General features: G+C 51.1%; 7 protein-coding genes across 7 annotated transcripts; 3 read left to right on the top strand and 4 right to left on the bottom strand.

Moving 5' to 3' along the window:
- Nucleotides 1-192: 192 nt before the first annotated feature.
- Nucleotides 193-2588, top strand: An01g12740 (uncharacterized protein; the record flags this gene model as incomplete). Its single annotated transcript, XM_001389642.1, has 3 exons — nucleotides 193-520; nucleotides 591-677; nucleotides 760-2588. 3 exons carry the CDS (start codon nucleotides 193-195, stop codon nucleotides 2586-2588), a joined length of 2244 nt encoding a protein of 747 aa, XP_001389679.1.
- Nucleotides 2589-2989: 401 nt separating this feature from the next.
- An01g12730 (uncharacterized protein) lies at nucleotides 2990-3783 on the bottom strand (the record flags this gene model as incomplete). Its single annotated transcript, XM_059744870.1, has 2 exons — nucleotides 2990-3100; nucleotides 3190-3783. The coding sequence occupies 2 exons, from the start codon at nucleotides 3781-3783 to the stop codon at nucleotides 2990-2992; spliced, it is 705 nt and encodes a 234-aa protein (XP_059599804.1).
- Nucleotides 3784-4528: 745 nt separating this feature from the next.
- An01g12720 (uncharacterized protein) lies at nucleotides 4529-6801 on the bottom strand (the record flags this gene model as incomplete). Its single annotated transcript, XM_059744863.1, has 3 exons — nucleotides 4529-6480; nucleotides 6551-6625; nucleotides 6759-6801. The coding sequence occupies 3 exons, from the start codon at nucleotides 6799-6801 to the stop codon at nucleotides 4529-4531; spliced, it is 2070 nt and encodes a 689-aa protein (XP_059599803.1).
- Nucleotides 6802-7651: 850 nt separating this feature from the next.
- Nucleotides 7652-13152, bottom strand: An01g12710 (uncharacterized protein; the record flags this gene model as incomplete). The annotated part of the gene is made up of 5 exons (XM_001389639.3): nucleotides 7652-7667; nucleotides 7724-12594; nucleotides 12655-12725; nucleotides 12794-12950; nucleotides 13024-13152. The coding sequence occupies 5 exons, from the start codon at nucleotides 13150-13152 to the stop codon at nucleotides 7652-7654; spliced, it is 5244 nt and encodes a 1747-aa protein (XP_001389676.1).
- Nucleotides 13153-13962: 810 nt separating this feature from the next.
- An01g12700 (uncharacterized protein) lies at nucleotides 13963-15643 on the top strand (the record flags this gene model as incomplete). The annotated part of the gene is made up of 5 exons (XM_001389638.1): nucleotides 13963-14032; nucleotides 14085-14146; nucleotides 14206-14294; nucleotides 14355-14495; nucleotides 14554-15643. The coding sequence occupies 5 exons, from the start codon at nucleotides 13963-13965 to the stop codon at nucleotides 15641-15643; spliced, it is 1452 nt and encodes a 483-aa protein (XP_001389675.1).
- Nucleotides 15644-16627: 984 nt separating this feature from the next.
- An01g12690 (uncharacterized protein) lies at nucleotides 16628-17858 on the bottom strand (the record flags this gene model as incomplete). Its single annotated transcript, XM_059744847.1, has 2 exons — nucleotides 16628-17513; nucleotides 17668-17858. The coding sequence occupies 2 exons, from the start codon at nucleotides 17856-17858 to the stop codon at nucleotides 16628-16630; spliced, it is 1077 nt and encodes a 358-aa protein (XP_059599802.1).
- A 189-nt stretch (nucleotides 17859-18047) lies between these two features.
- On the top strand, nucleotides 18048-19777 carry An01g12680 (uncharacterized protein; the record flags this gene model as incomplete). The annotated part of the gene is made up of 7 exons (XM_059744840.1): nucleotides 18048-18076; nucleotides 18215-18289; nucleotides 18361-18462; nucleotides 18631-18861; nucleotides 19140-19337; nucleotides 19532-19613; nucleotides 19706-19777. The coding sequence occupies 7 exons, from the start codon at nucleotides 18048-18050 to the stop codon at nucleotides 19775-19777; spliced, it is 789 nt and encodes a 262-aa protein (XP_059599801.1).
- Nucleotides 19778-20550: the final 773 nt, after the last annotated feature.

The following is a 20550-nucleotide window of genomic DNA, read 5'->3' as shown; positions in this document are numbered from 1 at the left end:
ACTTGCCCCTTTCTTTTCTCATTTTCCTTTTTGTTCTCTTGCCGCTGAGAAGAGACGTGGGGTCGCTGCGATCAGCATCAGTATGTGAGAGAAGTGAGTGTTACTACTGTTTTATCTACATTTTCAGCATCTTTGTCCTTTGGTTATACTACTTTTTTGATCCTCTGGGCCCGTCTTTACTGTCGGACCCTAATGGCGCGGCTATCGTCCTCCACTACCGCCAGGAATAGTAACGCTTCGTCGCCCTTTACACCGTTCCACGCTGACCCACCGCGTTGGACCGGGTCGTCCAGGACTCCTAATCCGATGAATCCCTCCTCCTCTACCCCTCAGAGACCGCCGACCACATTCCTCATGCCCCCTAGTCTCAGTGGTGGTCGCCGTAGCAGCGCGGATTACCGCCCGAGCATCCGCAAGGCGCAAGGCCATGTGCCAGCCTGCCTGGTCAATGCTTCGGTGACGTATTGCAATAATGACCAGATCTACGCTTTCGGCGGCTTCGATCAGTACACGGATGAAGGTGATATGCTTAGTTCTCATGCTGTTCATCGTCTATGTCTGATACTAATGCTTTCTACTCGTTGAAATAGTTTACAACCACGTCTTGCGTTTGAATCTCAACACTCTTCGGTGGGAACTAGTCGATAACTATGGAGACATTCCCGGTGTCCGCATGGGTTAGCTTCCCCGCATTTTTTGAATACTTTTCTCGATAAGAAATACGCAAACCATACTAATTTATCCTCTCGATTGTCGTAGGTCATACGGCTACCCTCTACCAAGGTGATAAGTTGATTGTATTTGGTGGAGAAAATGAACACCGCGACCATCTATCTGACGTTGTCATCCTGGACATCTCGACCTCTACCTGGACTCAGCCGGAAATCCATGGACCGATTCCCCGAGGAAGGGCTCGTCATGCCGCCGTCATCCACGATGAGAAGCTTTTCATCATGGGAGGAGTAACTGGAGAGAACAATGTGATCCTCGACGATTTGTCGTATCTGGACCTTAAAACCTGGACCTGGTCTCGCTCTTGGAGATTCACGGCTCGTTTCGACCACATCGCCTGGGTTTGGGGCGGCCGCCTCTGGATCTTTGGAGGCCTCGATCCCGACATGGAGCGTACAACGGATATTTGGTGGCTGGATCTCAAAGGCATTCCGTCTCTTGGAGCGGCGACTTCGCAAGGTACCGTGGATTCCCCAGCGCCAATCAGCAGGATTACTTATAGTCCAGACGCTATCTTTAGTAGTCCCCCGCAGCAGCTCTCGGGCCGGTCCAGTAGCTATGCTGCGAATTCCGGGAGTGTTCAAATTCGCAATGGCAATCGTCGGAAGCCGATCGCTCCGGGCGCCATTTCCTGTCTTCGGTTCAAGTCTGGCCCTCACGTGCCTGCACTGTTCTCTGGCACTCATTTCCAGGCTTATGCATCCGGAGTGCTCCTGGATCTGATTACTCCTTCCGAGACAGTGCGTACCTATGAGTGCAATCTATCATCACTGGATCTGGACTCTTTGCGCTGGCAGCGGCTAGCTGACGGGCAAGAAATCTTCAAACCCGGCTTTCGATGGCATTATTGCACCGTGAATGCCAGCGGCACCAAAGCGTGGCTTCTTGGTAGTAGCCTCGACACCGGTGCTACCCCGGGAACTAGTGATGAGAATCATATGAGCGAGGTGCTTTGCATTGACCTTGAAAAATACGGCTTACTGGGAAACGAGTTGTCCGCGTTTTCGCCCAGTCAAAGCCGGACGTCGTTACCCGAACCAACAGGGATGGGATCTTTGTCCGGTTTGGGAGCAGACCTCTCGGCAGCGTTCGATCAACCACCGGAGTCTGGTAGCGGTGCAGACTTTATAATTACCGCTAATCCAGATGATCAGGTTGACACGGACGATGAGCCGGACACCCCCACTTCCCGATCAGAGCCAGCCTTCCTCTCCCCCAACACACCTACTTCGCCTCCGATTCATGTGCACCGGATCATTCTGCAGCTGCGATGGCCCCACTTCAAGAGGCTCTATTCGGCTCAGATGGCTGAATATCATGCAAACAGGATGCACATTCCCGAGCCATACTCGGTAGTGCGTGCGTTCATCTACTATCTGTATACAGATAGCATCGCCGGCCACCTGGAATTTTGTTCCGATATCATCGACGTTGCGGGAATGCTCGTCATGGCGAATCTTTACGACATGCCCAAGTTGCGTCTACTTTGTGTCAACCGCCTTAGCCGCGAACTGGATGTAGAGAACGCCGCAATCATTTGGGAACGTGCAGGGCGCACCAACGAACAGTGGCTGATGCGTCGTGCCGCTCAGTTCTGTCTTGCCAATTGGGGACGTGTTGTCCGGACCGATGGCTTCAAGTCTCTAAGCCGGCAGAGTTTGATCGAGCTGTGCGAGGTAGTCGACACTGAGGGTCGTATTATCGCCGGGCCTGAGCTGGAGATGGTTGGGGCCTTTGGAGAAGGATATGGATCTAATAAGGATCCCAAGCCTTCTCAGATAGCACTAAGCGGTGCTATGGCTGACAATATGGAGGATATTGATGGTGATGATATTGATGGCATGGACATCATCTGATGTTGAGGAAGAGTGTCTGGGTAGAGCTTCCTTTCTTTTCTTTGTTTATTTTGTGTTCTGGATTCTTTTTTTTTTTTTTTTTTTTTTTTTTTTTTTTTTTTTTTTTTTTTTTTTTACAGAGCATCTATGATATGGGATGGCGTGAAACAGGCTGAGAGCATGTAAGTATGGGTCAAAATGGGGTTATGAGATAGGAGTTTTGCAAATTGCGGTCACGATAGGGAGTATTTGCAGTATAGCGTTAGCATAGAATGATCACATGCTTGTTTTCTTGATAGTGTAGCTGTCAATTCATCGTACGCCTAGCAATAAGATTTCTTCCCTTGAGATACACAGACATACAGCAAGTAAAGCACATCAATAGTATCTCCATCCACACCTCATCCTCCTAATAGAATTAATCACACCCATCTCTGCCCCTCCCCATCATACCCAATAACCTTGAAATCAATCCCCATCGTCTTCAACATCATCCCTATCGTGAATTCCTCTTCCTCTTCCTCTGCCTCTACCTCCTATCACAACTAAATCAGCATACATCCACAACGCATCAACCACGCACAAACAACACAATCAAAATAGAAAAAAAGAATAGACAAACCTTCTCCTCATCGCCTTTATCCCCCTCCCCACCCCCATTCTTCCCCTCGTTATCATCCCACCACCCACCACTCCTACTCCTCTCCATCTCCCTCTCCCTCCAGCCCCTCACACCCCCCATCCGACTAACCCTCTCTCTCGCCCCCTCAAACACCTCCTCGGCAACTCTCTGCCCCACGCCCCTCCACTTCACGATCAATTTCTCTAGTTCTTCATCTCGGTGAGATTCCTCGATGCGGGAAGCCTGCGTGAGTGTTTCTAGTTCTGTGCGGAGAGAGAGGAGTTGCGATTGGAGGTGTCGGTGCGTGGTTTGGAGGGATTGGAGGGTGGGGTCTTCTTCCTTTTTGGGGGTACCTCTTGGGGGATCTTTAGGGGAGGGTTTGGGGGTTGATGGTGATGGGTGGGATGGTGGTTGTGGTTGTGTGTCTTTAGAAGAAGAAGAAGAAGGTGTGTTCGTGGTGGTGGTATCAGTGGCTGGGGCTGGTCTGCGGAGAGGCGATTTGAATGGTTTGGTGAGCGTGGATGAGGGTGATGATATGGTGGTGTTTAGACGGCGGCGTTTGGGGTTGGGAGTTGGTGTTTGGTTGGGGGTCATGGTGTTTATCCTGTTTATGTGTTTTCTTGGTTGAGTAGATCCGATGTTTGGGTGAGGTCTTGATATGCAATGGGAATGGATTGTGGGGGATGTTGTAAAGTATGAACTTGAAGAGAGTGAAGTATTCCGTAGTATAGTAGAAGTGGAAAGTAAAGATGCTTATCGATAAGGAAAGTCAGCTGATAAGATAGATATACTCTGCTCTCTACACACTCCATAGATGGTAACTAACAACCAGGAAGGTATCATTCGTGTACTTAGGAGATAGATAAAACGCATATACATTACTGCGAAAAGGACAATTCTATATCATTAATGACCTACCGCCCCAGCAAGCCAATCATTAAAACCCGGCTCGCCTGGCCGAGGAAACATTCCCCGGTCATTATTGGCATTGCCTCCTGCCGCCGGATTCGCGCCGCCATTGTCGTTCTGACGCTGGCGATTCCGCTGCTGTCTCATATACACGAGAACAAGCAGCGTCGCGGCAAGACTGAGAATGAGCAATCCCTCCAGGATGCTATCATCAATATCGAGCTCCAGCTCATCATAGTAGCCGTCTTCGCGGTGGTCGTCAAGGCGATTATTCGACATGAGTTCGTCCTCCTCGTCCTGTTTGTACATCTGGGCGCGGAAGGCGGCCTCTTCTTCCTCGTTGTTCTGGATAAAAGTGGCGATGAATTCCTTCAAGGTGCGATGCGACCTCACTTCTGCATTAGTGTGTAAGTGTGATTGTTCGGGTTTCTCAGCGAAAAGGATGTTGGGGTTCCTTACCTTCTTCCTCTCGGATAGGGTTGATGTCTCCGTTCGTGAGCCAGTTCCAGTATCCCCGCATCCGCAGTTTAAGCAGACTGAGCTTCACGGGCAGATATGCCTCGGAGCTAGTCTCCAGCGCTAGATCGTAGTATCGCTTGGCCATGTGGAAGTCTTGGTCCACCGCAACGCCATTCTCATGCATCCATCCCAGATTCCAGTACGCCTGTGCGCTATAGTGCACTTCGGCTGCTGTGTGGTAGCAGGTCGAGGCCTTCTCCGCATCCGCAGCAATTCCCATGCCCGCCAGGTAGTAATCGCCCATCTTGAGCAAGGAGTCGATGTTCGCCTGTTTGGCGGAACGTGTCCAATAGATAAGAGCCAGCGCTGCATTCCGCAGCAAAGCCGGTCTGCTCTTCTTAGCTCCTGGGAGGATAGTGTCAATGGCGAATAAGGACCGCTGCTCGTCCAGCAGGAACGCAACATTGGACTGTGCATGCTCGTAACCCTGCTCCGCAGCCATCAGCGCCGGAATGAGAGCCCGTTCCTTGTCTCCGTTCTCATACGCCGTATTTGCTTCCTCAAAAGATGAATGGATGACTTCCGCCCGCTCTGCGACCATCTTGTAGTAAGACGCGGCCATCCCGCAGTGTCGTTTCCGACCAACCCCATTGTTGGACAATTCTGCCAGGTAGTAGAAGGCCTCCATCCATCCCCAGCGCGCAGCCAGTTCGAAATAACGGGTGGCGGTCTGGACATCACCCTGGTCTAGAAACAGGGCACCCAGTCTCGTTTCAGCCGCCGGGAAGTCCTGCTCAGCCGCAGCCTTAAATTGTGATGCAGCTCTGAACGCATCTGGTGTCACACCATAGCCATGCAGGTACATCAGTCCTAGCTCATGCTGACAGAGAGCATCACCATTCGCGAGTCCACGCCTAAACCAAGTCTGAGCGGTTGCAAAGTTCTGTTCCACCCCCTCGCCACGCAGGTACATCATGCCAATATGGCCTGCTGCTTTCGAAGCGAGCTTTTCAACACCAACAGGATGGTTGGGGTTCACCGATCCATCTTTATTCCAATACCGCTTGGCGACCTGTCGGAAGTAATTCATCGACTTTCGGAAATTCCGAGGCAAGCCGCGGCCCCCTTCGTAATGCATCTTGCCCAAGCTGAAAGTAGCCTTCAGTTCGCCCTTTCTCGACATCAAATCCAGGTACTCCAAGACGTCTTCCAAGCTGGCTTCCGTGCTCGAATGCGTTCCATCGCGTACGGCAGTCGATACACTAGCGCCTTCACCATAAACACCACCCTCTTCGTCCGCCCAACGGTAGGACTCGCGGATCATGTTATGGCCACCGGGCGGTCCCGATCGGAAGTATTCAATAGCCTTATCAGCCACCTTCTTATAGTAGTAAGTCGCTTGATCGCAATCTCTAGGAGCCCCAATTCCAGCGTGGTAGCGATACGCGAGGGTCATTTCCGACTTCGTATTGCCCGCTTCAGCCGCAAAGGTGTGGTATAACAGGGCCTTAGCCTGGTCGCGCTCCACCGCACCCCCGACACCCGTTGCATACATAAACCCAAGCATATATTGCGCCGTACTGTTTCCAGTCGATGACGCCAGAGTTTGGTACCAATGAAACGCCTGCTTGAAATCTCTCGGGTGGGTGAAGTTGCCGTAGAAGTTCATTTCCGCTAAGAGGAACATTGCATCGGGGTTTTGGTGTTCTTGCGCCGCAACCTTAAGTTCATTCGCAGCCTTTGCAACATTTGGATCGAGCTTTTGCTTGTGTGTTCCATCCGGCTGTGGTCCATTCATAAATAGGAGTCGGAAGGCTTCTTGGGCGTAATGCCAGGTGTACCCCAGAAGGCCGGACGGTTTCTCGTGAGCGACAATGGGGATCTTGCTCTCTCGGAGGATTTGAAGGGCATTTTCGACGTGTACTATTGGCACATCAAATCACTAGTTGTTAGCAAGGATGGGTGCGCTGGCGTCATGCACAGGGCCGCTTACCGTGTCCCGGTAGAACGTCAGAGCCCTCGGGCCCGCTCGAGGACTCAGCATGTGCATATGATTCAGGAACAACATCTGTTAAGGGTTTTTGTGTGTCGTGCTGTCCATTGTATTCATCCGCAAGCGCCTGCAGAAGCACTGGAAAGTGATGCTTGGAGGTCAGTTGCTATCGCGTGATGCGGCTAAGCTCCACAGTAAGAGGACTCACGAAGCGCCAACGGCAGGAAACGCCACAGCCACCAGTTCTTCATGTTGTGTGAGAAAGTTGAATAGAAGTGAACAGTGAGAGGCGCATGGCGACTCTGTGCTCGAGCTTCCGATAAAGTAAGAGAGGGGAGAGGAGCTGATAGTGAAGATGAGCACTTGAGACTCGGGGGGAGTTGCTTGCTCGGCCCCGATGCGGAACGGGCCACCTGGCGTTGCGGAGCTTCATTTCGCCGACGTTCTTGGCTCTTTCACCAAGATACTATCTACAAGTGCATCTACTATTTATGACTACAAGGCACATGTGTTGGCAACCATTTTCATTATTATTGACCTCCGGTCTCGTCCATAACCCATCTGCAGTCGTCTGTGTACAACGCATAGGGATACTTATCGATCGCAGCAATACACGCAATAACTCGTCCTCGATGCTAACTCAGAGAAAACAACACCATCTCCGGAGAGGACCATCGTATTCTCATAACCGAGTCATGGTCCACAAGCACCCTCAAGTCTAAACGCTTGGTAGTTCAATGTGCAAAAAAAAGGGGGAAAGAAAAGCAAACAAAACACATAATATCACCAACCCACAAAACCGTTCGCAATTTCAGCAGGCTGGCTCGGAAAAAAAAAAGTAGGAAAGAAGACTAATACGGGATAGAAGGGGATCGACCTGCAGGCTGAGGCAAGAAGAGAAAAACATACAGTTAAAAACGGATGGGTGAAAGGGAAAGGCTACAGGCGCCCCAAATTCTGCATGAGATAACCAACCAATTCCGCAACATACAATGCAAGATGTTTTTTTCTTTTGTTCCTCTTAGAGGTCGTCTGGGAGGTAGGTGATAGTACAATGATACAGCGAAGGTCAGAAAGAAGCAGAGCAACCATCTTAGGATTTCACTGGCGTGGAGATCTGCATGTTTGATTAGCAACCAAATGACACTCAATTGCTGCTCACGAGTGACTTACGTAGGGCTAAAAGCCGGCGACGTCGGGCTGTAGCCAGGAGATGTTGGTCCTCCAGGTGACGTCGGCGAGCCGGCAAAGTTGGGAGATGTAGGAGAATACGTCTGGGGGCTCGTAGGAGACCACCCAGGCGAAGTAGGCGTGTACTTAGGTGAGGTGGGGGAAGTGGGTGACAGATGCCGGCCAACACCACCAACAGCAGGGCTTGTCGGACTGTAGCTAGGCGAGGTTGGGCTAAAGGCCGGTGAAGCCGGGCTGAAACTAGGTGAAGTAGGACTGTAGTTCGGCGACGTCGGCGAGAACCCTGGTGAAGTTGGCGAGTACGATGGCGACGTAGGAGATGCCTGGCCGTACGCAGGAGAGGTGGGAGAGTAGGCCGGTGATGTCGGAGCAAATGACGGACTGGCGGGTGAGAACCCGGGAGACGTCGACATAAAACGAGGACTGGTGATAGCCATACCCGGTGACGTGGGAGAATAACTCGAGGTCGGGGAATAACCAGGCGACGTGGGGTTCGCGCTGAACGGACTGCTGGGGGAATAGCCTGCAGGGCTTGTAGCCGCCGGACTGAATCCGCCACCAAAGCCGCCAGTAGGCTGGTATTCGGTAAAGCCACCAGGAGTCTCGGCACCAGCTTGGCGAATGGGAGAGAAGTTCGATTCGGGGTCGGGAGTGCCAATGTAAGCGCTCTCCTGCATAGGCGAGCCTGTGTCATATTGAGTAGCAGCACCATCGGAGATGATTGCATCCTTGGCGCCGATGGCTCCCATAACACCGAAGCGAGCATTGTTCGACACGACAGTGTTCATGAGGTTCTGGTCAAGGTAAATATCGAACTCTCCAGTACCAGCAGGGGCCATCTGGCCCAGAATAAGGTTCTCAGAAACACCACGGCAGTCGTCCAGCTCTCCGAAAGCGGCCGCTTCCAACAGAATCTCGACAGTCTCTTCGAACGAACAACGCATGAGTGCACCGTTATCAGCACGGTTGATACCGTGTCGAGTGACGGGTGTCAGGTAACCTCGTACGGTCATAACATCGACCAGCAGCGCCAAATGGCGGTGGTTGACGTACGAACCGTCGAACGCAAGCACCTGGGTCAACTCGCGAAGAACAGCCGTCCGTGCAGCTTCAATACCGAAAACTTCGAAGACCTCGATAAACTGGTTGGAGTACGTGCGAGTAGCATCAACACCGGGGATTGCCAGAACCTCACCCAGGGACGAGCCGCTTGTTTCGAGGACCCACTCCTTGCAAAGCGGGTCGGTCTTGCTTGCGAACAATGAGCCATCTTCCAAAACTCTAACCTTGCTCTTTTCGTTGATGAACGCCCGCTCGACGCCAGGAACACCACGCAGGGTAAGAGTGTCGAGAAGATGCTGCTCCAACTTCTTGAGCGTAACATCGTATTCAATATCATCATCCTCTTCGTCCTCCTTGTAGTCCTGGATTTGACGGATACGGATAACCTGCTCATCGGCGTTGTTATCACTGAAGATAACAGCAATATCCTTCGGGTAGGCCGCCTTGATCCTGGAAGCAACATCCTGCACGGTCAGACCCTTATCCAGAAGCTTCGGCCGACTAAGGATAATACGGAGCAACCACTTGGACTGGCGCGACGCATCATCCGTGACATCTTCGGGAATGATGAAGTATGACTCGACCATATCCCGATCATTTTCGATGACCGTGGTTTGGATATCGGGATCGTAGTAGATCTCAGTAGCTTCCGTAACGGAACGCAGGCTGGTGTGTTCGACAGCGCTTCGCAATTGTTTGGCACCCTCCTTGTCAAACGACCGAGCAGCTTCCTGATAGACCGTCATAGAGGGGGTCTTGATGTTGGTAGCAACGTTCAAAATCTCCTTTAGACGAGGAACACCCAAAGTGACGTTCTTGGACGAGACACCAGCAAAGTGGAAAGTGTTGAGTGTCATCTGCGTGGCAGGCTCACCAATAGACTGAGCAGCAAGCACACCAACCATTTCACCAGGGTTGGCACCAGCCTTGGCGAATCGGCTCTCAATGGCTCCAATAACATGTTGGAATGCAAGCTTGTTCATGGAATACTCCGTAACCAATCTGCGGAATGCGAGTCGGCTGCGAAGCTGGGCCTTGAAGAGCAATGTCGCATTTTCCTGAGCTTCACGCGAAATGATATCATTACCGCGGACAACAAGCAAACGGTCCAGCAGAGAGCGCACTTGAGGGATGACCTCCGCGGGATGGAGATCGCTGATGGTACCCTCACGAATTCTGAAAGTAGTCCTGGCGGTTTCCAAAATACGCTGCACGTTGATCGGAAGCTGCATCATCTCCTCGTCTTCCTTGGCCACCGAGCGAAGAAACGCGCGATCCTTAAGGAGCTCCTCCCATTCTTCATCCAGATGTCTCTGGACCTCGACGTCACCTGCGATTTCGTTGGCCTGCTCGAGGACCTCTGGTCCCAGCGTACGCTCAGGATCCATCAAATCGACGCGGAAACGCTCACGGAACTTATCATCCGAGCACTTGATGATGTCCACCCGCTGGTTCTCAATGTGAGCACCATCAAGACCATCCTCTCCGTAGATGAACTGGATGATATCACCCAAAGAGTTCCGAACAGTGCCATCATACTTGACCATGACTTCTTCAAGAGCCTTGACCAGCTTACGTTGGATGTAACCGGTTTCAGCGGTCTTGACAGCGGTATCAATCAAACCTTCTCTACCAGCCATGGCGTGGAAGAAGAACTCAGTGGGTGTCAAACCACGCAGGTAAGAGTTCTCGACGAATCCACGCGACTCGGGCGAGTAATCGTCCTTGGTGAAGTGAGGCAAGGTACGATACTTGAATCCGAAAGGAATACGCTTTCCTTCGACGGACTGTTGTCCGACCACAGCAGTCATCTGGGAAATGTTGATAGTTGAACCCTTTGAACCAGACCGCGCCATCTGAATGGCATTGTTCAGATCCTTCAAACTCTTTTCGGTCTCACTACCAGCCTCATCACGAGCGTTGTTCAGAGCACGAGACACCTTACTCTCAAAGGTCTCACGGACGTTCATACCGGGTAGAGGCTCGAGAGTGTTGTCAGTAGCACTTGCAGTAATCGACTCGACCTCCTTCTTCCTGTTGCGCACACAGTTCTCAATCCGCTGAATGGTAAGCTCATCGGGGATAGTGTCACCGATACCAATACTGAAACCGTTATGCAGAAGCCAGTAGTTGACAATTCTCTGAGCACCGTTGAAGAAAGCAACAGCCGTACCATGACCATACTCGTTGAAGATAGTATGGATGACACCACCACCGCTAGCACCAACCGTCTTCTTAGAGAACATACCATACATCAGTTGTCCGTTATGGATAAGAAGACCACCGTCAGCCAGAGGCGAGAACTTCTCAGAAAGCGGCGAGTTATCCTTATCAACACGCAGAAGATTAAGACCAGAAGGGAGCGCCATACTGATCATCTGCTTTCCTGTCCAGCGAGGTCTAGGCTTCAGAATTGCCGGGGGAGGAATCACCCCATCCCAATCAGGAACCCACATCATGATGTTCATCACTTGATCCTTGGTCAAGAAGACATCACGCCGGCAAATCTTGTAGATACCGCAGAGCGTATCCTGCACGATACCCATGAGCGGGCCGTTTCGCTGGGGAGAAACGATGTTCATGGGGACCAATGCCAGTTGACTCAACTCCGCGCGCGATTCCTCGCTCTGAGGGACGTGCAAGTTCATCTCATCACCATCGAAATCGGCGTTGTAAGGAGTAGTGACAGACAAATTCAACCGGAAGGTGGAATAGGGCATGACGCGAACACGGTGACCCATCATGGACTCCTTGTGAAGAGAGGGCTGTCGATTGAACAGGATGACATCGCCATCCATGATGTGACGCTCAACCTTCCATCCATACAACAACTGTTGACCACCGGCTCTCTTGGCATGACGAAGATCAATGCGCTCGCCGTTGTCTCGGACAATATACCGAGCACCCGGGTGTTCATTCGGACCGTTCGAAACCAGTGTCTGCAACTTCTCGATGTTGTAGGGTGTGACAACCTCGGGATAAGTCAAGGTTCTCGCGATACTCTTTGGAACACCGACCTCCTCAAGAGACAAGTTGGGGTCACCAGTAATGACAGTACGTGCAGAGAAATCCACACGCTTACCCATCAAGTTCTGTCGTAAACGACCCTCCTTACCCTTCAAACGGCTCCGAATAGCCTTGACTGGGCGATTCGACTTCTGCATAGCCTTCGGCTGACCAGCAATATCGTTGTCCATATAAGTGGCGACATGGTACTGCAAGAGGGACTCGAACTCGCGCACGACGTGCTCTGGGGCGCCTTCCTGCTCACAGCGTTGAACATTCTGGTTGGCTCTGACAATTTCAGCCAGCTTATATGTCAGATCATCCTCACCACGCTGGCCACTGGTGCTGCCGCCGACAAGCACACTGGGACGAACAGGAGGAGGGGGAACCGGCAAGACGGTGATAATCATCCACTCAGGACGGGCATAATCATTGCTCAGACCCATGATGCGAACATCTTCGTAAGAAATGTTACGAAAAACGTTCAAGGCAACCTGCGGGGTAATAACCTTCTTTTCGGGCTGCTGCATGTCCATCTCGTCCATCATCTTGTTCGGCTTCCACGTTCCAACAAGAGTAATACCTTCCTTACGAATCTGAGGCTGGGCATTACCGCAACCACCGTGCATCCGAACGGGTTTGGCGTTCTCTTTCGAGAAAGGCTCGTCATCGTCCGGGGGAGGGTCGGCTTCGCAGATAAGAACGTCTTTGGACAGTCGCCAGATGTGGTCGAATCGTCTTTTGGGGTCTCGCATGCGCAGGGCTTCTAGAAACTTGGGGTCGGACTGGTTCTACGTCAGCAAATATGCCGTGATAGATTTGCCATCCCATAAGGGATGACTAACCGTATTGGCTTTGATCTTGCCACAGTTGTGGCAGACCGTCTCAAGAAGCTTCTTGATCTTAGTCAAGAAACCTGGAGCAGACGTTAGCAGGCGTGCAACATGAGATCGATCTCCCCTGGCTGGCCGGCCAGCAACGTACCAATATGATAAACCGGTGTGGCAAGCTCAATATGTCCAAAATGACCAGGACACTCCTTCTGGCCTTCCTCACAAGTTTCGCAGTTCCATTGCCGATCAATCGTTCCCAAGCGTGGATCGTTCAAACCCTTTGTGCGCGGCCGTTGCCGTTGGTCGTCCTGTTTGTTGTGTTTCCGCGTTAGCGTTTTGCCACGTTCAGTCGGTGTGGGCGGCACTCCAGGAAAAACAAACCATCGTCTCCGGATATTCAACATGGACCACACTCATCCGCTTGATCTCCTCGGGTGAGAACAAACCAAACTGGATCTCCTTGATGGTGCGCAGAGGCGCCTTGGAGTAGGGAAAGTACACGTTCGCCATGATGGTGGTTGGTGTCGTCAGCTGATCGTTCTCCGGGGGTATGCGATGACGAAGGAGTCGAAATAAGGCCGAGTAAGACGAAAACTGACGTGTCGAAAGCACTGATCTATCAACAGTCTAAATGGGCTGAAGCGACGATGCAAATGTTTGCGAGCAAACTGGCCGGCCTAGGCCTCTGGCAGCCCTTGCCACGAGGGCGCCTGCGACCTTATCCACCGACTGCGCGAAGCTCGAAAAGGGCGGAAAAAAAGAGGGTCACGGTCAATCTTGGCGATATCTCCAGCTCGGAAAGTGATATCGCGATGCAAAGCGCGATGGTCGGGGGTGTTGGGCGATGGACAGGAGGCGTGTTGAGGTGATGAAAGGGAGACGGTTGGACGTCAGGTCAGTCGGCGATGGGGCAACGAGTTTTCTGAGCCGCAAGCTAGCGCGACCACCCTGCCCTCTAAAAGTCTGCAACGCTAAACCCGAAGTGGAGCATATGTGAGGTGGCAGTAAACTCTCCGCCACTCAGAATGCAGTCACTGACTACTCACTGGAGAGGCAATTGACAGATTTATTTGGCCGCTTCACCGCCCGCTCGTCGCTTTATTTGCCCTTCGGCTTCAATTCACCATGCCAGCCGGTATTTCCCATCCCCCGCCCGGCTGTAGTTCATTAACTCTGTGGTTATTGACTGCACTGGATGTTTGCTCCCGAGCGAACCTCCCGGCCTTCTTCGCAGGCTGGGAAATTACCGCCTCTTCTATTGTTTAACTTTCTGGCTTTGACTTGACGCTTGCCAAAAACATTCTGTTTGAATCTAACACCATGAATTTGTCTCTTGTCGATCCCTTTGTCCTCGCTCAGGATTATCCAGACACATTAACGGAGAAGCTGAGTATGTCGCGCATTGCCGTTAGTTCGCGGTGTGATCACTGACCCTATACCAGGAAGTGGACATGCGACTTGTCTACGGTTTAATCGCAAGGGAGACTATCTTGCGTCTGGACGGGTTGGTTGCTCACAATACACGGGCATTGCTTCGAAGTCAAATCAATAACCATGTCCCAGGTTGATGGAACAGTAGTCATCTTTGATGTGGAAACCAACGGGGTTGCGCGAAAGCTACGAGGTCATACCAGGCAGATTCAGTCACTGAGGTACGCCCCTTGGCGCAATCCGCCGTACACTCAGTGATGCTAACTACAAGCCGTTCACAGTTGGTCAAGAGACGGTCGTTATCTTCTGAGTTCTTCTCAGGACTGGAAATGTATTCTATGGGATTTGAAAGATGGCTCCCGAGTCCGCACCGTCCGCTTCGAAGCACCTGTTTATATCGCAGAACTACACCCTTATAACCAGTATGACAGCCCCCTATCGCTCAGCGGCTAGCACATTGCTGACGCTTCGCTCCTGCAGCTTGCTCTTTGTAGCGTCTCTCTTCGAAGATCAGCCTGTCCTCGTTGATGTTTCTCTACCCAAGCCCGTCAAGCGAATCCTTCCATCCGCTCCGTTCCGTCCTCCGCCTCCGAAGAACGAAGAAATCGACCCCGCCGTAGCTGCAAAACAAGCAGCTCAAGATGCGAAACATTCCACGTGCGTTACGATCTTCACTGCTCTAGGAAACCATATCATAGCAGGTACATCTAAGGGTTGGATCAATATTATTGAGACACAAACCTGTACCACAATACATTCCACTCGGCTCTGCAATGGTGTGGTGATCTTACTCCGCTTAGCGAGTAACGGTCGGGATCTACTAGTCAACAGCTCTGATCGTGTCATACGCACGATCCTCATGCCAGATCTCTCACAACTGGGTATCGATCTGGAGCCTACCAACATCAAACTCCAAGTGGAACATAAGTTCCAAGATGTGGTGAACCGTTTAAGCTGGAACCATGTAGCATTTTCTTCCACTGGGGAATTTGTTACTGCGTCCACGTTCATGAACCCTGACATTTATGTCTGGGAGCGAAGCCACGGCTCCCTGGTCAAGATTTTGGAAGGCCCGCGCGAAGAACTAGGAGTGGTCGAGTGGCACCCCAGCCGCCCGATGGTGGTTGCCTGCGGCCTAGAATCTGGGTGCATCTATACGTGGTCGATCGTAACGCCGCAGAAATGGTCAGCCCTAGCCCCTGACTTCGGCGAAGTTGAAGAGAACGTCGAGTATGTCGAGCGCGAAGATGAATTCGATATCCACCCGGCAGAGGAAATCCACCAGCGCCGTCTAGACCAGGAAGACGAAGTCCCCGACGTTCTCACAATCGAACTGAACAAAGACGGTGCGGATGAGGATATCGTTGCCTCATTCCGCATGCCTGTCCTTCTTGATATTTCGGACAGTGAAAGCGAGGATGATATCATCGCTGTTGGGCCCGGGACGATGAGGAGGCGTAGTCCAGGCGCAGCTCGTGACCGAACGAATGCCAATGGGGATGGGGAGAAGGACAGTGTAAATGGCGGTAGGAACGGCAGCACACGAGGTCAAAAGGGCCGGCGGCGTTGATTTGTACTATCTGTGGGCTAACAAAATGCGTTCTCTCACTGTCCTTCGTGTTGCTTCTGTCTTACTTTGCGAGTCATCTATAGGGTTATATGTCAGTTAGAGGGTTCTTGGCGTCTGGTAGGCTGTCTCAAGGGACATGGCATATTTTTCGATATACTTACGGTACATGATCAGTGGGAGTTTCGGTGGGAGAGCAAAAAGTTCAATAGTAACCATTTGGAGGGCTTTGCGTTTGTTCAAGCCCTCGGTTCTTCGCTTCTTTCTCATCTAATTCATTAATAAGTGCCAACAAAAAAAATTATCGGTGGCTGTGCCACAGAGCCGCCACGGTCATCAGAGAGTTTTGAGTTCGGATGGAATGGCTGATGTTTAGGGCCCGTCACGACAAGTACTCAGTCAACTGCCATGATTCTGGGATCTCCGCAGTTCAGCCGGCCTGAATTACAGGGCTTTCCAAAAATGCAACATGAGATTGGTAGCTTCTTTTGGATCCTGGCAAATCTGGTACTTTATAGTCGTCGGCCACTTCTTCGAGTCCCGACAACGGCACCTCATCTTCTTGAAGTGCTTCTATTATTTAAAACCTCGAGCAGTATCTTTTGCGACGGTAACAATCCACATGGTGTGATTGATAATATACTTCGCGTCCCTTTGTGCCGTTCAGCTGTCTGCACTAAAGTAGGCAATAACACAATGAAGATAAGCCTGTCTGCGTTCCTGGCGTTCTTGCGTCAAACTAGCAGTGTTGGTACGAGTTCAAGTCCAGTGATGGTTTTGTGGGCTTTGCTCGCTTTGGTGTATAAGCATTTCAGTATGATCCCGTCAAGGAGATGGAATTGGTCGTCACTAATCCTCATCGAGAAAAAAATGGAATGAACAAAAAGAAGAGAACAGGTAGGATGGCCCTCCCACAAAAGGCTGCATATGGGTATCCGGAATGAAATCTGCATTACAGCCGGCACTGCCGTAATTTTCTCTGTACTTTCAAAGTGATGGGCCGCCCGGCTTCCGTGCCTGGTATATATGTAAGATATTGTAAGCGTGGATTTCCTTGTTGAAGGCTTGTGACTTGACCTCCGCTGTGATCTGTCTGATCCTATCCAGATCCCAGTGAAAGATGCGACTGAAAGGGGCGAGGCTGAGCGTCTCGATACTCTCAGAGATTGCGAGGTTATACCAACGGGCTACCTTCTGCTCATGTTCATCACGGTGCCAAGGGTTGAGAGGCAGCCCCACCATCTGATGGTCGATCTGGGTAAAGCCTGCCTCCTCAAGGTGTCTGATGGTATCCCGCGAGCTGTGCGCTATGGGTCGCATTGTATCTTGTGTCGCCTGCTTCAGGTACTGGTACCACTCCCGGAGTGCCAGTCCATTCAGGGAGCGATCATCGCAGCGGGGTTCGAAATCTATTTCCACTTGTTCAAACCATGCCCCAGGCTGAAGATGCCTTAAGATTCGCTTGTAGAGATTCTGCCAGCCCAGAACACTGCCGCAACCCATCTGTAGATGAATGAGATCCCAAGAATTTTCCCCAAGCGTCCATGGCGCCTCAAAGTCGAAAGGTGCATAGAACTCGCAGTTATCGGGGTGGTTGGGAGGCTGTATAGGTGCTAGATCTACTCCAGCAACGAAAGCATTGGGATACTTGTGGGCTACATCAATGGCCCAGATCCCAGTGCCGCACCCCAGATCTAGGAATCGACCATTTGGGGGGTGAGGTGCGTAGATTAAGCTCTCGGACATCCGTGCTACTGTGAACAGTTTATGGAAGATATCGAGACGGTCCTGTTCCTGTTCATCGCATGGCAGCGGGTAAACTCCTCTGCGATATCCATGATATGTTCGCCCATTTTCTTCATAGAAGAGCCATCTGTTTGGAGGCCTAGATTAAACGAACAACGGAAAAGAAAGTTCCCTGAATTAGTCGCCCGGTAGTTGTAGAAATAAGTGTGATATTTGCACGGCATGAGAAAAAGGGATTTTGCGGGGTACGTGGGGTGCAGAGTATGAGAAGGGAGAAGTACTTGCTATAATGGCTAGTCCCAGCTGGACCCCCATGGCCATCATAAGGATCGTTGTTGTCCGGGGGTTCTCGAGGAGGTTCTTGGGCCGTAATGACGTGAATGTCCATAGCATCCGAGTTTTGCCTGGAACGGCCGGAATCATAGGATTCTATCCCTTGGTAGCTGTAGTTATTGCGATTCGGCGAAGCCATAGTAATTGGCTGATGCAAAAGTCGGCTGATTTCAAACATGGAACCCTGAAGTCCAAGGATCGGTTCGCTGGGAAGAGATTCGACTTTTCCTGCTCAAGGTATGGTAGAGATACAGGGGTTCGTTCAATCAAAGAGACCGGCGTTCTTCGTGACGGTAACGTAAAACGCCAATGTTAGCCAACAGGGTGTATGCAGGCTGCAGGTGATATCGGGGAATCGTAAGTCAGGTGGCACATAGAGGAAGTTGGAGTTCGGCGCCGCAAATTGAGCCAATGATTGGATTGAAAAGCTGATCAGACGAAAAGACGGCAACAACAAAACTACTAACTGGGGGTATCCTCCGCGGAATGAATCAGTGGCCGAGAAGGGGTAAAAGGATTGGAAGAAGGAGGAGAGTGGAAAGCCGGAGAGCAAAAAGCCAAGGATAGTAAGTAAGAATGATCCAAAGTCCACAATGGTGTAAATTTGCCCCAACCCAGGAGAGTTGTATGAGAGCAAAGAGGCACGCACACCCGTGCACGCGCACACCCACAGTCACACACGGTGGAGAAGAGTATCTCCAAATCTCGGCCGAGGCACAAGGAGGAATGAGGATACTAAATAGGTAGGGGGAAAAAAGTCTCCTCCCCGCAAGGACAGGAACCCGTCGGGGGGGAGAGAACAAAAGAGAAAAGTAGCGGTCACGGCAGCGGCATAGGAAAATAGGGAAAAAAATAAATAATAAATAATAAATAGGGTATCGATAACAGCAGCAGGTGTCAGGCGTTACGAGGAGAGAGGCGACTAAAGAACAACCATGGATCGGGGGAGGACGATCGAGAGTTAGGTCAATTGGACTGGATCATCGGATCAGAAAGGGAAAATCCGATCCCGGAAGTGCAAGTCCATTCGGACAGCGGAGAGGGGGGAAGAGAGAGGGGGGGTGGAATAGAGGGCAGAGGAAAGAAGGCAAAAAGCAAAGCAACCCTGCCTTTAAGGTTGTTGCAGCCGCTGTCTTGACCCCGTTGGGCCCACGGGCGCGAAGGCGGGGCGGTTAGAGGGCCTGGGAAAAAGGGCTGGAATGGTGGGAAACGCAGGGGAGAGAGAGAGGGAAAAGGACTCAAGAGACGACTGAGAGACTAAGAGACTAAGAGACTAAGAGACCGAGAGTTTGGGAGAGAGAGAGAAAACCAGGGCAAGCAGCTGAATGGAGATGATCTGGCGGCTAGACTGGCTTGGATTTGTGTTTTGACTACTGCCAGTTGAGACGTGGAGGTTCCAGAGTTTAGTGGTTTGTTGTAGATGGCATCTCTGCTGCGAGTCAGGATGTGGTCGAGTACCGACATGGGTTCAGGATGCGTCGGGGATGGTGAGAAATGCGCCTGGCTATCGATCTGGCGCCTTCCGAGCTTCATTGGCTCCCTCCGGAAGTAGAGCCCCTCCGGCAACCATGGTACATGGCTTCCCTAGCACCTCTGGGCAGCTACGCGGATCACTAAGGTCCTGACCTCGCTCGCTGCTATGAGGGAGGGTCTTTTCTAACTGACATCCGGATCCTGGATCAATAATCCGGTATTGATCCTTTGCTGCCGCGATTACAGTCCCTCGTGTCCTATCAATCAATCCATCAAACTATGTTTTACCCCCCTTAGCGAATAAAATAACGGCCAGATAGCGCTCCAGTGCCTCCTCAGGGCGACACGTCCAACGTCTGTGTGCCCGCTGTCTGGTACCGATCCCAGGGTGGATGCACGATGTACTAGGCATGTATGGATGGTACATACTAACTAACTGGCTAACCTAGCTAACTAACTTACTACCATCACACACAAGCGCACTAACTAGATAGTCTGGCTAGTGGCTCCCAGGTGTTACCAGGTGGTGCACCCGGACCTACATGCTACATGCTATATCCACAGGGGATAATCCTGGATACATAGGTAGTCGGTATATCATACGCATAAAATACATACAGCTTGTATCCACCACGAGTTCGAAGCAGGTAAGTAGCTTAGCGTCTCCCCATTTAGTCTTTGTCTCTCAATTCTTTTTATTTTTCTTTTCTCTTCGTCTGTCCCATTTTTTTTTCTTTTTCTGGTCTCTTTTGGTCTCCCTTCATTGCCTTTTCTTAGTAATTCCAACTTTTTTATTCTTATTTTTTTATTTTCCCTTATTTTTTTTTCCCTTTTATCACCCTTTCCCGGTTTTTCTTTTCCAATTGCTTTTTCCATTTTAGGCAGTATTGTATTTCTTTATATCGGTATCCTTCTCTAGTCTACCACTTCTTCTCTATCCTCAGCATTTCCCTTTCTTTCCTTTCGCTTCCAAAAAGCCAAGAAACACAGCATGGATACCTAATCTCGGGTCGCCAAAGTCCAGTTCTCACACAAATCGATAACTTGGGACCAGTTCGAGGCTGGCGGTAAATGATTGGTGTTGAAGATGTCGTTGATATTCCGTCCTTCTAGTACGCACCTGTCCTCCCAACCAGTACTAAAGAGGAGTCAGCCATTCATCTTCCTGCCTGAGGCTCTGATACGAGTTCCCATTGCCTCGGTTCGCGGCTTGTATGTATCCGTCTTACCAGTAACAAGACGAGCAATGGGAAAATAACGGTGATCACAATAATGAGGGATCAACCGGATATACAAGTGAGCGCGAGTGCGTACCAAGGGGGAAGAAAAAATCACGGAGAAAATGGGGGGGGGGGGGG

This window comes from Aspergillus niger (genome assembly GCF_000002855.4).
Source record: "Aspergillus niger supercontig An01".
Taxonomy (NCBI): domain Eukaryota; kingdom Fungi; phylum Ascomycota; class Eurotiomycetes; order Eurotiales; family Aspergillaceae; genus Aspergillus; species Aspergillus niger.
Note: the sequence above shows the minus strand (reverse complement) of the source record. Positions and strands in the feature narration are given on the sequence as shown.